The sequence below is a fragment of the Manis pentadactyla genome, chromosome 13, assembly GCF_030020395.1.
Source record: "Manis pentadactyla isolate mManPen7 chromosome 13, mManPen7.hap1, whole genome shotgun sequence".
NCBI lineage: Eukaryota > Metazoa > Chordata > Mammalia > Pholidota > Manidae > Manis > Manis pentadactyla.
In genome coordinates this window covers 101,981,192-101,997,694 of record NC_080031.1, presented here as the reverse complement: position 1 = coordinate 101,997,694, position 16,503 = coordinate 101,981,192, and the positions used below count along the sequence as shown (strand labels likewise).

The following is a 16,503-nucleotide window of genomic DNA, read 5'->3' as shown; positions in this document are numbered from 1 at the left end:
ACCCCCGCCCGAAAGGAAATGGCCCTTGCATCCTAGGACCGATGCAACGGGTCCTCTGTCCAAGCCCAGACGCTCGCGCCCCAGAAGCTAGAAAAGCCAAGGCTGCGGAGGGGCGGAACTCCGCAGGGGGCGTGGTCTAGAGGGCGGGGCCTGGGCCTCCAGGTTCCGCAGAAGCAGGCTGCGTGCTTACGCAGCACGCAGGGCTGGGGGTGGGGCAGGCGGCCGGGCGGGCGGCGGAGGCAAGGGCCCTGGTCCCGCCGGCACCATGGCCAAGACCGTGGCCTATTTCTACGACCCCGATGTGGGCAACTTTCACTACGGTGAGGAGCAAGGTTGTACGGGAGGGGTTTTGGGAGGCCGAGGTTTCGAGGCGGGGGCTGCAACTTCAGGTCTGGGAACTGACGAACTCTCTCTCCCATCCCCAGGGGCTGGGCACCCTATGAAGCCCCATCGCTTGGCATTGACCCATAGTTTGGTCCTGCACTACGGGCTCTATAAGAAGATGATCGTGAGTCCCGCCGCCTCTGAGGGGGGGGATTCAGAGTGGGGGCGAGCTGCGGCCCTAGGGATGGGTAGGCAGCACCGAATGCACCGAGTGGGACCCACTCGTGCGGTGCGGGGGGGGGGAGGCTGCCTGGGGAGAGCCAGGAGCGCCCTCTCCCCCACGTGCAGTGTTGGTGAGTGCTTCCACTGACTTAACGGGAGTTGCTTTTTCACCTTAGGCTGGCCACCCTTTGACCTCAGGTAGACAAATCCTAGGGTTAGGGTTAGGGTCGAGTGGTGCTGGTTTGAAGGCAGAAGGTGTTTTCCTCCTCAGTATTTTACCACGTGGGCAGTGTTGTGGCCTCAGGGAGAGGGGCTTGATCACTGTATCTGGATGTGAATGTTTTCCCTCAGTTTCTACCCCTTGTTCTCTGCCACCTCTCTCCACCTCCAAGGAGCTACAGCTCCGGGGAGGACCCTCCAGACCTGCGTGTAAATGTGTATGTGTGTGTGGAGAATAGGGGATGTCCTGGGTATTTTCTTTTCAAGGTAGGATACCTCCACTTGATTCTACTTAATTGCAACCCAGCCCCCATCTCCCAGATATATATATATATATGCTGTCTGTCCTCAGCTTGGAATTTACAGCTGTGATTTGTGATTGTAACAGTTAAGCTCAACCCTTATGCTTTGCAAGAGGAATTAGTCACTAGTATGAATGAGTGTCCATTGCTTATTCTGAGGCACAGACAAGTAAACTGGCCATAGAGAAGACTGAGGTGATGTTAGTGTGTGAATCTGTTAATCCCTTGAAATTGTTTGCTGGTATGTACCTGTGTGCATTTTCTGGGCAGAGAAAAGCTTTTTGTTCTTGTCTAACTTCTGAAGTGTGCAAACCCCTCAAAAGATAGTAAGTCTCTGGTTTAGCACCTTGGCATCTTGGGTTTTAATTCAAAAGTTGTCATATATCCCATATTAGTGGACTCCAAAATTAGGACGAATTTAGAGGAGAAAGAGGACAGAATCAGAGCCCAGGGGAAGAAAAGAATATGGAATGAATCAGGAATAGGAGATCCGGGGAACAGGGCAGGTGGATTGAAGCTCAGGGTTGAGAAGATAGGAAGGGCTGGGCTGGAGATGGGAAGGGGAAGGTAAGCCCAGTGGTCTGTTGGGGGCTTGGTCAAAATAACCCACCTGACTAATAGGAGCTTCTCTTCTTCACTGACCTTTACTTCATGGAATAACAAGGATAGGGGGAAGAGCAGACTGCTGTGCATGGTTTTGGACAGTCCCTGGGGCTGGGTTCAGTGTGGGTGGTCTTACCCCAATTAGTTTGTGGGATTGACCATGCCTGGGTTTACCTGTGTTTCCACCCCGAGGTCTTCAAGCCTTACCAGGCCTCCCAACATGACATGTGCCGCTTTCACTCTGAGGACTACATTGACTTCCTGCAGAGAGTGAGCCCCACCAACATGCAAGGCTTCACCAAGAGCCTTAATGCCTTCAACGTGGGTGATGACTGGTGAGGGGAGGACTGGCACTTTTATGCCAGGCATTTCAAGGAGAATATTTGCATGAGGTCTTGTGGCAGCAGTGAGAAGCTATGAAGGGGAACTTGCTTGTCAGTGACTCATCGTTTACTCATGTGCTTATTCAACAAATATTGGTCATTTGCCCTAGGCCAGGCCCTGTTCTAAGCGCTTGAGATGCAATGATAAACAACAACAACATTTTAATATTATAGTTGTGCTAAGTCCTAGGAAGGAAAGGTACCTGACAACTATGATCGTGTACACTCCGGAGTTACCCACCTAGGAGAGGGCTGCTCAGTGAAGGCTTTCTACAGGATGTAATGAACACCCAGGAGGATAAGCAGCGAGGGGAGGAGTGTCATGGCAGGAGGGATAACATGTGCTAAGGGTCTGTGGTAGGGTAGAGTATGACTCAGTTGAGCAGAAAAAAGTCCAGCCACAGGACATGAAGAGAAGCTGGTCTGAATCAAGACTGAAGAGATAGGCAGGGCCTTTAAAAAGTAAACAGCCCAAAAAAAAAAAAAAAAAGTAAACAGCCCTATTATGAGTTGGGGCTTTTACCCCTAAAACAGAAGGAATTCATCAGGATTTTTTTAAAAGCAACAGATTTGAAGCCATCAGGTTTACATTGAGCTTGTATCATATGAGGAAGCCTCAGAGATAGGCCCTGGGGGGAAGGGAGTGGACAGCAAAGATCAGCCATGATCCTTGCTTACATTCTAGTGTATATCCATGAAAATATTGTGACCATGACAGCTACCACTTACTCAATTTATTTTTGAACTTTTTATTAGGGAAAATTTCAAACATTTCTGAAACTAGAATAGTGCAGTGAAAACCCTATATATCCATCACCCAGCTGCAATACTTATGAACAAATGGTCTGTCTTAATTCATATGTATCCCCTTACATTAGATTATTTTAAAGCAAGCTGTAGAAGTCACAAGTCACATCCTTTATTCTGTAAATAATTATGTATTCCCAAATGATACTCTTTAAAAAAACAGTATCATCACACCTAAAAAATGAGCAGTAATTACTTAATAGCATCAAATATGCAATCAGTATTCCCATTTCTCCAATTGTCTCCTAAATTTTTTTGCAGTTGATTTATTTAAATTAGGATCTAAACAAGGTCCACACCTTGCATTTAGTTGATATCTCTTAAGAGTTTTAATCTGTACCATTTCATTCTCTCCCTTGAATTTATTTTTTGAAGAAACCAGGCTGTTGTTCCTATAGAATTTCTGCAGAGAGTGAGCCCCTTACAACAGCTGCTCTTTATTGAGTGCTTATTCTGTTACGCTGAGGATTGTCAGTACATCCTCTTAATTCTCGCACCAACCCTGAGGTGGAATAGTCCTTTTCCTGATGTTAAGCATAGGTAAACTGAGGAGATTTAGGTAACAGACTGAGGGACAGAACTGGTCAATGGAGGTGGCAGGATTCAGATCCAGAGCCTAGGTTTTTAAACACTGCACCATTTTCCCAGGAAGATCCTACCAATAGAAGCAGCTTGGGCTGGAGGACAGAAGCCAACTCCTTAGGTGGGCTTTGAGTGTCTGCCCAACCTTATCTCTGCTCCTGCTGTACAGGTGCCTTCCTGGAATGCCCTTTGCTCCCCACTCAGCCTCTCCAGGGCCTTCCTAGCCTTCACATTACCAGGAGGCTTTGCACCATGAAGCCTTCCCTGACCACACCAGCTGCAGAAGTCTGTCCCACACACACTGCACTCCTTTAGCGTTCAGCCACGTGCTCTCTGGGGAGGTTTCTTGGGTTTTTATTACTGCTGCTGCTGCCATTTCTGACTTCACTTTATAGGTCTGGGCATGCAGAGTCGGCCCTCAGGCCACAGCGAGGGCCCTGCTGTCAATGCTTTGTGCAGTGAGGGAATACTACCACCGGGCCCTTTGCATTCCATCTGTTTGAATGTCGAACTTAAGCCACAGTTGTGTTTTTCTGTGTTTCAGATGAGAATCAGTTTTCCTTTGAATTATTTTTTCTTTTAACTGCCAGTGGCAATTTCAGCTCCTTTAGCTATTTCTTCTGGTATTTATCTTTGGATTTCAAAATAATAATACTAATCTACTGCTGTTATTAATAGCCTGTAATACTTAGGTAATGCCTACTGTGCATCAGGTACTATTTTAAATGCCTTACAGTCATTACCTCATTTAACCTCCACAAGCCCTATGAAGCAGGGTCTATGATTGTCTCCTTTTTACAGATGACACTTAGGTACAGAAAGGGTAAACAGCTTGTCCAACCTCAAGATCACTGGTACTGTTACAGAGTCAAGGTTTGATCCTAGGTAGTCTGGCTCCAGAATCTGGGCTCTTAATCATACTACCATACTACTGCCTCTTAGAACATGCTTATATTGTTATTGCTTCATTTATCAATTTTAGGCATTATCTATTAAGCTCTTGGTATGGGAGATGAGCATTTATCTTCTCACATCATCACCCTCGCTTCCCCTCCCCTCCCAGCTTCATAATATGTCATAATTTTTATTAAATAGGTATTCTATATTTACATTACTATAACTTTAAAAAATTCATTTATTATTGAGCCAAATTAGTATGCTATGATTTAATCTTTTTTCTTGTACAGCTTTTTGTTATTCTGGAGCTGATAATTGCATTATGTTTTCATTTGCTTAGTTTTCTAGGTATCATTCACTAACTCCTCCCAAGCCCTTTGAGAAACTACCCGACTCCCTACAGTTCTCTTTCACATGGTCAGATGTATCACCTGCACTGTTTTCTTGGAGACCCAAAACAAGGGATTTTTTAAAGCTTCTCCTTTTTTAAAAGTCAGGTTTATGAAGGTATAATTTGCATACAGTAGAATTCACACTCGTTAGGTACAGAGTCCTGAGAGTTTTGACAGAATACGTCGAGATATAGATGATTTCCGTTATCCCACAAAGGCCTTTCATACCCTGTCGTACTCAATGCCTTCTTTCCACCTTAGTTCCAGGAAACTGCTGATCTGAGGTCTGTCCCTGTATTTTGCCTTTTCCAAAGTGTTATATAGACGGAGCCATATAGTATGTAATAACCTTTTGTGTCTGGCTTCAAGCATCTCCTTTGCATAAAGAACGAAGACGGTAACAATGATTGCTAATATTTATTAAAGACATACTAGGTAGCACATGCTGTGTTAAAGGCTTCCGTGGGTTATCTCATTATTACAGCATACTGTTTGGCTAAATAATTAATGTATATAGGAATACAACTCATTCATAAAAATGTGCGACTGTAAAGAATATTATTGAACATTATGTTGGAATGTGATACACATAGAAGAATCTTTTAAGAGAAACAAAGTTGCTGTTTCCTTTCAACTTATTTCCTTTTGGCATGTGTGCTCAAGTACTCAGAAGCCGCCTGCTTCTCTCCCCAGTTAGGGTACAAACTCCCTGACAGATTTAAATGCTTCTTTACTTCCTACCCAGTGCCTCACACAGGGCTTGCTTAGTTTGGTCCAAAATATTTGTTGAATACATTTGCAGATAACTTGGGCATGTAGGAGGGAGAAAGTGTTACCGAAGGATGGTGACTGGAGGGGTTTGGCTGGGGTAGAGGTAGGGAGGGCCTGCAGAGAGGAAAGGCCCCAACTTGGTCCTCTTCCCTGCAGCCCAGTGTTTCCCGGGCTCTTTGAATTCTGCTCCCGTTACACAGGCGCATCTCTGCAAGGAGCAACCCAGCTGAACAACAAGGTGACGATGGCCCCGAGTCCTGTTCCCCTTTCCTGCGGGTCTTTGGACTCAAGGCCTCCGCCCTGACCCTGAGCTCCCAGCTTTGGGGATGGGCAAGGAGGGAGAATTATGAGTTGGGTGTTTGTTTTTCAGATATGTGATATTGCCATTAACTGGGCTGGTGGTCTGCACCATGCTAAGAAGTTTGAGGTGAGTGAGGAAGTGATGGGGGATACAACAGCTACCCTAGGGTAGGCGGTCAGGATGACACCAGGGGGCAGCTAGGTGGAGGAATATTCTTCTCATTGTAAGACCACTGTCTCACCATAGGCGTCTGGCTTCTGCTATGTCAATGACATTGTGATTGGCATCCTGGAACTGCTCAAGTAAGTAGCCTGGGAGGAGATGGAGGGACTTATGAGACTCTTGGCTGAGGAGGCCTTTCAGACTGCGCTGGTCCTGACCCTGAGCTCCACCCCCACGCTAGCTTCTTCCAGGTTCTTGATGCTTTACTCGGGCTACCTCCTCCTGTGCTCTGCTGCACACTCCCTGCTGCGTGCTCACGCTTGCGCCTTCTCTGCACATCCCTCTCCTGTCCCTGCCTCCAGGCTGCAGCCCCAGGGTCGCCCTTAGGGAACTGGTGGTATTAGGTTTCAGGTGACTGGGCCGAAGCAGGCTCTTCAGAACTCCAGACCTCGTGTTTGGGAGGCATGAGTTGGGAGTTTTCTTCTTGGGGTTTATTTCTGCCTCCGACCCCAGCTCTACTGTCACCCCAGGTACCACCCTCGGGTGCTGTACATTGATATTGACATCCACCATGGTGACGGGGTTCAGGAAGCCTTCTACCTCACTGACCGGGTAATGACAGTGTCCTTCCACAAATACGGAAACTACTTCTTCCCCGGCACAGGTATGAAGTGCGGATGACTGTCCCTTTTGCACCCCTCAGCTCTTTATACTGTGGCTGCCTCCTCCTCAGCCTTCAGGTCTCGGCTCACGTGGCCCCACCTCAGAGCAGCCTCTCCTGACCGCCCCAATTAATCACCCCTTTCCCCATGACTCTGTCACATCGCCCTGCCTGTTTCTCAGAGTACTCAACAGCTATTTGTATTTACTGTGGTGTTTTTGTTTGTCCGTTTACTGTCTCCCTCCTCCTCATGCCTACCCCCTGAGCGTAGGAGCTTGGTGGGATTCCATTCACTCCATTAGTTCTCTTTACCCCAGTGCCTAGTACATAGTCTGGCTCATTGTAGGCCCTCAGAAAGTATTTACTGAATGAATGCAAGCTGCAAGAGACCTAGTGGCTCTAGGGTGTTGTGTGGTGGAGGTACAGAGGTGGAGTGAGAGGCCCTCCGAGTTCGGGTCAGGAGTGAAGAGGCTGGGCTGTGGGTGCCCCTCTGCATGGCTCCCACCCCACCTCCCACTGGCCTGTAGGTGACATGTATGAAGTTGGAGCAGAGAGTGGCCGTTACTACTGCCTCAATGTACCCCTGAGGGACGGCATTGATGACCAGAGTAAGTATTAAAGTCTTTTCCCTGCACACCAGGCCCCTTCTTTCTCTCCTTAAATTAACCCCATCTGCCTGGTATTGTATACTGGTGGGCCAGGTGTGCAGGATGAATGAACCCCCCAGAAGTTGTGTGCAGCATATCATGTGTATGTGCGTTTGTCTCGGAAAAGAGTCATTAGCTTTCATCAGTTGTTCAGAGGGGCCTGGACCCCCTCCAGAAGTTCAAAGCCAATAGTTCTTTGGGTTGCTGCTTTCCTGGGCTACATGCTCTCTCAGCCCCTTCTCCTTTGTTCCCTGTCTCCCCATCCCCTTGGGGTGCCAGGTGTCCATCTTTGGCCCTCTCCCAGGTTACAAGCATCTTTTCCAGCCGGTTATCAACCAGGTGGTGGACTTCTATCAACCCACGTGCATTGTGCTCCAGGTAATACAATCAGTGCCTCCTCCGAAAGGCTCTGCCTAGGCTTGGAGGGAGAAGAGCACAGAAAAGGAGAGCTCCTAGGTTGGTGGGGGAAGGGAGGGGAAGGGCATCTGGGACTTTCTGATCAGTTGTCTCCCTGCAGCTGTTGGGTACTTTGCTTTTTGCAGTGTGGAGCTGACTCTCTGGGTTGTGATCGATTGGGTTGCTTCAACCTCAGCATTCGAGGGCATGGGTAAGACTTGCCTTCCTTCCACTCCCCCAGGTCTTTACATAGCCTTGGACCCCAGTACTTGGAGTGGGAATAGTTAGAGAATGAGCCTCGCCTCCTTTGGGGGCTCAAAAATAGCTACAAACTGTACTTGAACCAGAAATGTCACCTTGAACAGGGTTCCCCAGCTGGTTATACACATTCACAATAGGTTTTTGTTCACCTAGTATGTTGCAGGCATGGTAGCAGGAGATAGGAATACAATGGGGGAAACTCCCATGGAGTTAACAGTTTTTATAGGAAACAGACAAAAAATGAGTAAGCAAAAAAAATCAGTAGATTGTTATAAATCCTCTAAGACCTATGAAGGAAAAAGATAGAAAGATAAGACGCAGGCTAACAGTGGGGAACCTACTTTAGATAGCATGATTTGGAAAGGATTTTCTGAGGAGTTGAAATTTGAGCTAAGACCTGGAGGCTTAAAAGGAGCAGGCGGTAGGAGGAGCAAGGAGGGCCCACGCAGAGGCTCTGAGACGGGGAAGAGCTGGTAAAGCAGCGCGGCAAGAACGCACGGAGCAAGCTGGAGGTGGTTTGAGGTGAGGCCTCGGAGGTCGGCGGTGGTGAGGTTGTGCAGAGCCTTCAGACCCCGGCAAGGAGACTGGATTTTATTTTAGATGTGATGGGAAATCGTTGAGAGATTAAGTAGGGCAGTGCCATGATTCAACTCGTGCCCTGGCTGCTGAATGGAGAAAGGTTTGGGGCGGAGGAGGTGGCGACAGAGAGAAGTAGATGATTTGGGTCATACTTGGAAGGCTGGAACTGACAGCGCATGCTGGTACACTGATAATAGCTGATTAACAGGTGAGGCCCCATGGTGGGTGTTGAGCAGGACAGAGGTAGGAGTGCACTTTATTTTTAGTTTTTGAGACACAAAATGTACGTAATAAAGTGCACATATAAGGGTATGACTCAATGAATTTCACTACTTAGATTGAGATGGAACATTCTAGTTCCCTTGTGCCCCTTTCCAGGCAGTACCTAGAGTGTTTACTTAGCTTTTGATAACTTCCTCCACCCATTCTTTTTAAGGGAATGTGTCGAATATGTCAAGAGCTTCAATATCCCTCTACTGGTGCTAGGTGGTGGTGGCTATACTGTCCGAAATGTTGCCCGCTGCTGGTGAGTATGCTCCCTAATTTCCCTCCTTCGCCTCGTCCAACGTTTATGGGCTTCCTGAGAGATGGCTGGGGGTGCCCTTCAGCTCACTTGCTCAGTCTGCTCTCTTCTGCTGGTTGGTTTCAGGACATATGAGACATCACTGCTGGTAGAAGAGGCCATTAGTGAGGAGCTTCCCTATAGTGGTAAGGACCACCCCATGATATCCCTACAACAGAAAGACCATTCTCACAAGGCCCAGAATGGCCTGTTTGAAGGCAGATAGGAAGTTTGACACTCTCGGAGCTCTGTAGACTAAACCGCTGGACTCAGAGCAAGGAAGAGATTGGGCAGCTGTAATGTAGGAGTTTTGGATGGGAAAGAAAGAGATAGGGAAGTCTTGGGACCTTCCTGTGTCTGTCCGGGCCATACCTTCTCCTAATCTCCCTTTCCCTCCTAAGAATACTTCGAGTACTTTGCCCCGGACTTCACTCTCCATCCGGATGTCAGCACCCGCATCGAGAATCAGAACTCCCGCCAGGTTAGCAGCTTAGAGAAGCTAAGCACAAGGGTGCGGGAGCCCAAGAGAGGTTCAAGATGTGGGAAACTGGAGAAACCAGAGAAGAGAAGAAAGTTCTCAGCCATCACTGTCACTGTTACCAGCTGGGAGGGTGAAAGAAGAGGCAATGGGGGTTGGAAAGAAGGACACTTGTCAGCTGGGGGACCCCAACCAAGACTCAAAATGGGATTAAAACTTGGATGGTAGATGTGACGGGCAGCCAGAAGGGTGGGTGCCCTAGGAATCATTTGGGGGCTGCTCACACTCTAGTCCTCATTCCCAACTAGTATCTGGACCAGATTCGCCAGACAATCTTTGAAAACCTGAAGATGCTGAACCACGCACCCAGCGTCCAGATCCATGATGTGCCCGCAGACCTTCTGACCTATGACAGGACTGATGAGGCTGATGCCGAGGAGAGGGGTCCTGAGGAGAACTACAGCAGGTCTGGGCCAGGGCCTCGAGAGCAGGGGATTCCAGCAGGCTTGTTTGGGGAGGCGAAGAGGGAGAAAATAAATCGGAAAGCATTAGCTGAACTGTCCTGGCTTACCTCCTTTAATGTGCCTACTCTTTGGTTTGCTGCAATTCCATGCTCTTTTTCTTTTTGCCCTGTTTTTAATGACATAAATTACATATGTACTGTAAACATTTTAAACAGCACCACAATGTGTTAAATTTGCTTGCTGTTAATAGTTTGATGTGTATCTTTTCAGATAGACTTTTTTCTCTAGTTACAAATACACTCTTTAACGTGTTCATATAAACACAAATGCACATATACATTCATTCTCAAGACTTTGGGTGGTTTATTGTTTTTTTATATACAGGTTGGATCATTCTATACACATTGCTCTATGACTTAAAACTGTTTTTTTTCCTTTTTTAATTTTTTTAACAAAATGGTCTTATCTTTCCATGTCAATATATAGAGATCTGCTACATTATTTTGTTAGCTGTATAATATTCCATTGTGTGGATGTAACATAACCAAGTACCATTGATGGGCATTTACATTATATCCCTCCTTTTTTCCTTTTTTTGCTATTACAAAGAATGTGGTAATGAACTCCCTTAAATACATCTCTGCATGCTTGAGTGGATTAGATGCCTGTAATTGTTGTTCCTAGTTCAAAGACTTTGTGCACTAAAATTTTTTTATATTTGCTGCCAAATTGCCTTCCCAAAGCCTGTAATAGTTTATATTCTTGCCAGCATTTTACTCCTTCCAGATTCTGAACTGGATAGGTCACTGTCCATATGCTGTTCTCTAAGGCCATTTGATTTATTTCCTCTGTTAATTTTTCCAGGTGTAATAATTGTACTGTGTGTTTTTCTTAAGTCTTTATCTTTCTGAGGTATTAAAATTTACAGATATAGTGAATTAGGGGGAAAAAAAGACCAAGATAGAATTTTTCAAAATCCCCAAACAGGCTTTTCTGAAAAATGAAGGGAAAAGACAACAGAACCCAGATGTACAGAAACAGATGAACTTAATGGAGAGCAGTTCTCGTGTAACTGAGGGGCAACCGCAGCCGGACCCTCACAGAACTCCTGCTCCTGCTCCCAGGCATTGAGGTTCGAGCAGGCTCTGCTGCACATGCCGACAGGCGTCTCAGTTCCTTGCAGAATCTGCTTCTCAGTCTTAGAGTTTAGGCTTCCAGCTTTCTCTTCTGGACCTGGGCTTCACTGCTTGAACTCTTGGGGCCACTCCAGCCCTCTTCCTCCACGAATACCCCCTTATTTGAACTCCTGGTGGAGGAAGTACCTGAACATCTGGCCTCAAGGATACTCTTTTGACCCGTCTTCTCCTCCTCAACTTCGCCATGTCAGGTTTGACTTTTTCCTCTGTAGTTCTGGCTTGGTATCTGGGCCCAGTCTCTGCATTATACCTCCCCTTCTCAACAGCTAGCAGAAGCCCCAGGCCTCTTCTTGTCCTAATCCCTGCCTCACTCTCAGAGCACATTGAGTTCCTGTTCTTTGATGCCTGTAGCTCCAGCTTACGTATTATTTGTAGAGTAGTAATAATAAGAGTGACCGTTTTTTGTGGGTTTGTGAAGCACCAGGCTTAATACTAAGTGCTTTATAGTAAAACATACAGAGCATCATGTCATCATTCTCTTGTCATCACACAACCCAAGAGGTGGCTGTTTTCCTTAAATTACAAGAGGAGGAATCTAAGGTTTAGAAAGTTAAATAACTTTCTGAGGGTCCCACAACTAGTTCAGTATCAGGTCTAAGATTCAAATCCGTCTCTGACTCCACCCCTTTAACCCTTGAGCATTTAGAGGTAATTGAGACATTGCTTACCAAGCAGATAGTACTTTAGTTCCCAGCTTCTCTTTGATGACTTTCCTCCTCCTTTATCACTTATCAGCTGTGGAAAAGCTAATTAAGTTATCAGTTATTTATATTCTCCCAGATAATAGTTTTCCAAAAAGAAAGGAACCAGTATTGAGTACTTGTGGGGTCTTGTGTTGCTTTTGCTCTCCTCTGCTTAAAACTCTCCTTTCCATTGCATGTAGAAGAAAACCCAGATTTCTGACCATGGATTCAAAAGGCCCTGCACGCTGCCCTTTCCTAAAGCCCTGGTCTCATCTCCAACTACTCTCCCCCATGTGTACTGCTCGAAGCCCTCCTAACCTCCTTGCTCTTGACTAAACTGTATCAGTCCCTTTCCACATTGTAACCTCTGTACTTGATTTGCTTATGGCTTGAGATGGTCTTCCTGAGATTTCTGCCTGGCCAGCTCCTTCTCAGACTTCTTCCCTTCGAACAGCCTCTCTAATATCTTGAAATTTTATCCTGTTCCTCCCATCACTCAGTCACATCCCTTTATTTCATTTTATTGATAGCACTTTCCACCATCTGAATTTATATTTATTTATTTGTTTTGTTATTGCCAGTCTCATTTATTAGGTAAGTTTTTTGAGGATAGGCAGAAATTTTGTCTTATTCTCTACGGTATTGCTAAGGCTTATTACAGTGTCTGGCACAGAGTAGTCTCTCAATAAATGTTTATTGACTATGAATAGATGAGTGCAGTCTCTGCCAGCAGTAGGAGAAGAGTGGTTCCCTGACAAAGGAGCCTGGGAAGTGGCTCCGAGGAGGCTGCTTATGTGGGAGAAGACTGGAGCTTGGAGAGTGTGACCCTGACCTTTCCCCCTTGCCTTGCAGGCCAGAGGCACCCAATGAGTTCTATGATGGAGACCATGACAACGACAAGGAAAGCGACGTGGAGATTTAAGAGCAACCGGGCTTGTTGTATCCCAAGGAATTCCTTTTTACCTCTTTGTTGGGTGGGAAGGAAAAGGCGTGACTCCCCCAGCCATGGACTAGTCACCTTTAGGGCTTTTGCCAGTGCTGGGGAAGGGTTTGGAGACTTCTGGTTTTCAAACCAACTATCCCCTTTCCTCTCCGCTCCAAGGCCTAACAATGGTACCTATTAGGGACTGGGCAGAGACAAGGATGGTTGTCTGTAGGATGTTGGGCAGTGGGCCCTAGAGGAGGATCCCAGCACCTCTGGCCCCCTTGTTCTTCCCTGCTTCCCTCCAACTCAGAGACTTTTAGGGATGAAGGGGTAGATAGGATCGAGGTTGCCTCTGACTTCCTCCTCCTCTGGGTTTTCCTACTATAGGCCTTGTCCAGTGCGGGTGAAGAGTGAGGTGTTTTAGGGGGCTCTGGTTCTGTAACACTTTATCCCCAGGTGATGGGAAGTGTTGGTTTTGAGTCTGGGGAGGATTTGAAAATGTCCTGTTCTAACTTTTGTCTTTATGTCCATTTTACCACTTTTTATTCAATAAACCAGTTGGTATTTTTTGTACTTTTTGTCTTTCTAGGAATATTCTTAATTCCTGCTAGCTGCCTGTGTGTGAAGGGAGAGGAAATGGGGGTGCTGATGTATATAATAAAAATCATAGTGCCCTACATTCAGCACACTTGTCTTATATTAGGCCCTGTGTATGTATTACAAGCAGATTATTTCACTCATATATAAGGAGTCAACAGAGCATCTGGTTAAGAGCTAGACAAACCTATGACTTCAGGTTTTTGAACCTGGGTGTTTAGAATGGTGATGCTAGTTGGTGAAGATAAAACTTGTCAAGTGTTCAGCACAGTGCCTGATAAATAGTTGCTCATTATCTTCACTGTCTCTGTGAAGAATGATACTATAGTAGCCATAAACATGGACCCTTCCCTGGAGGAATTTGCAATGTAGTAAGGAGTGAGATAAATGCTATAGCAGATGTAGACAGTGGTATAAGAAAGAATTAATAGATGGGTGACCTCCTTCCATGCTTTGATCCTGTTTCTCAGCACTCTAGCTTAGAAAATAAGTAGCTTTTGAACTATTTTGGATAAATTGAGTCTGAAGTGTGGGCTGGACAGCTTTATGCTGCTTTCCATCAGGCATTTACAAAGTAGAACATGAGACGAAGGCCAGATTTTGGAGCCAGCCAGCTTGGCAGAGACAGTCTAATACCCAGGCAGGCAATAGACTGAGCACTGGGGTCCCTCCAGGAACATGCATTTGAGATCTTTTGCCTGCTGTGGGCAAGATAATTCAGTCCATACTTCGCCTATGGAGTGTCTACACAGGGAACAGATGTAGCTGAGGGAATGGATGAAATTATGAAGAGAGAAATGAAGGCTTGTAGAGCAAATAACTCGGAGGACAGTGGTTCTTTTCATTCAGGTTTGGTTTATGTCAGGTAATCCTGGTTAAACAGGGCGTGGCCAACCAACCTGCGTTTAAATTTTTTAAATCACTCATTTATGTTTTCTTGGGTAAGTCACTTCAGTTCTCAAGGTCCAAGTTTTCTATCTGTAAGGTGGTGAGACTAGTGGTGGAATCTATCACGTGCCATTGTGAGGATTTAGAGAAAAAAGTCAAATTTGTGCATAATGCCCGGCATAGAGCAAGTGCATTGTATACGGTAGCTGTTATTACTGTTCAGGCACACTTTGGCAATAACTAATTTTTCATATTAGAAACACCACTGGAAAGTAGCAGACCTGGGATTCAAAACTAGGCAATCTTAACTCCAGAGCTAGTTGAGTTCCAGTCTTGTACTTGCCCTGGACCAAGCTCTGTTCTTGGCACACATCTATCACTTATTTTTTCATGTGCTCTATGGGTATTGCACACATAAAAACTATATTATCCTGGAAAGACTGGCACTGACAAGATAACTGTTACGCGATTTTGGAGTGTGAGAGGGTCCAGGCTTTGGCAGCCACGTGGGCGCTGTGCGGAAGCGGGGAGGCCTCTGCCGCTCCAGCCGCCAGGGGGCGCTGTTCCTCGCTGCGCCACCCCCCGACGTGGGTTCGAATGGTTAGGCCCGCGGGGCAGGTAGCTTGCTTCCGCGGCTTCCCTCCACCCCCCTCCCTTCCCCCATTGGTAGGGGCTGCAGGTCCGGGCGGAAGTGGGGCAGGAGGGCGGCAGCTAGACGTCGCGGTTGTATATTCATGAGGCGCGCGCAGCCGGCATGCTAATGAGGCGGGGCGCGGCAGCGGGCTGAAGAGCTGTTGGGCGGCGGCGGCAGCGGCCGGTTTGGAGCTACCGGGCGGTTGCGGTGTAGGCGCGGGGCACCGGCCAGCGTGAACCTGGACATGGAGCCGCTCGGCGGGGGCCTGGGGCCCGGCCGCGGGACCCGGGACAAGAAGAAGGGCCGGAGCCCGGACGAGCTGCCTGCGGCAAGCGGCGACGGCGGCAAATCCAAGAAATTTGTGAGTGTCCCTCCCAACGCGTTTCCCCGGTCCGACCCCGTAACCGTCCTCTGGACCCCGGAGACCCCGCCGCCGGCGCCAGGGGTGCACGCCCGTCTCTAGGGAGCCGCCCCCGCGCCTCCCTTTCTCGTTTTGCTGGCTTCTGGGCTGCACAGCCCGACATCCTACCGCGGCCGGACCTCGGGGAACCCCGGAGTCCCACCCGGTTCTTGGCCGCGGCAGCCTGGGGGCTGCCTTCGCACCCCGGCCCGCCCGCTGCGCCCTCCGCCCTCCGCCCGGGCGGGTCTCAGCCCCATCTCTTCCCTCTCAGCCCCACTTCCTTTCTTCTTGCTCTGTTCCCCGAACACGCCTTCTCTGTCTCGGTCCTCTGTGCTGTTCTGGGTCCGTCTTCTCTCCTTACTCCTCCCTCCTTTTTCGGTAGCCTCTTCCTTGCTTCTCCTAAAGGTCACTTCCCTCCCCAAGATTGATCCCTTTTACCTGCTAACTTTCCTCCCGCCCAGTCCCCACCTCGGGCCCTCAGCCCGGTGTCACCTGGTAATCCTTCCCCTCAGGAATGTTACCTGGCTTGGGCCCTCCCTGCCCTCCTCCCTTGGACGTTTGTCCTTGTGATTACAGGAATGTTCCTGCCCAGGTCCTGTAGTCGTTGGACATGACGTTAATTTGCTTCCCAGTGTTTCTCTATCCGGAGAACCTTTCTCTTTGCCCTGTTGCTTATCACTTTTCAGGGGGTTAAAACTTCTCTCCTGATCAGCCTTCTTGACCTAGGATGGTGATTAACCTTCCCCATGGGGAGGAAGTTATACTGCAAGTCCCAAAAGTTTGTGAGTAATTGACTTTGTGCTTTTCATACATTTCGCATGATCACCATCTCATCTCTTCTGCCACTTGGTGTGCTCCAAGGCTGATACCGTTTTCTGACTTGTAGAAGGGTATATCTTTCCTCAGGTGCCAATTACTTCCAATCCGAGTCTGAGGGAATATCGATATTCATGTAACACTATCATTTCATTACTTCTGCCCACACTAAATATTTTTTACTCCTCTCTCCAGGGAGCTATTTGCCCCCTTTATGTTGTAAAAGCTTTGCAAGACATGGGGCTCTGTCTAAGAGGGGGATAGACTTGGATCTTAGTAATCATTTGCTAATTGTAACTGTATTTATTTAGTCTGCTCTTGTAGGTAATTATGCCCCCACCCCAGTATCTT

General features: G+C 47.4%; 2 protein-coding genes across 2 annotated transcripts in view; both read left to right on the top strand.

The window, feature by feature from the left end:
* Positions 1-183: 183 nt before the first annotated feature.
* HDAC3 (histone deacetylase 3) lies at positions 184-13,390 on the top strand. The gene is made up of 15 exons (XM_036895516.2): positions 184-320; positions 426-508; positions 1,863-2,005; positions 5,659-5,740; positions 5,873-5,929; positions 6,050-6,105; positions 6,496-6,629; positions 7,154-7,234; positions 7,578-7,651; positions 7,816-7,880; positions 8,946-9,035; positions 9,159-9,217; positions 9,473-9,552; positions 9,858-10,015; positions 12,745-13,390. Exons 1-15 carry the CDS (start codon positions 266-268, stop codon positions 12,812-12,814), a joined length of 1,287 nt encoding a protein of 428 aa, XP_036751411.1. The 5' UTR covers positions 184-265; the 3' UTR covers positions 12,815-13,390.
* Positions 13,391-15,035: 1,645 nt separating this feature from the next.
* Positions 15,036-16,503, top strand: part of DIAPH1 (diaphanous related formin 1) — a 100,512-nt gene continuing 99,044 nt past the window's right edge. Inside the window, exon 1 of the mRNA XM_057491004.1 lies at positions 15,036-15,297. Coding sequence (XP_057346987.1) covers positions 15,181-15,297 — 117 coding nt within the window. The 5' untranslated portion in view covers positions 15,036-15,180. The remainder of the gene's footprint in view (positions 15,298-16,503) is intronic.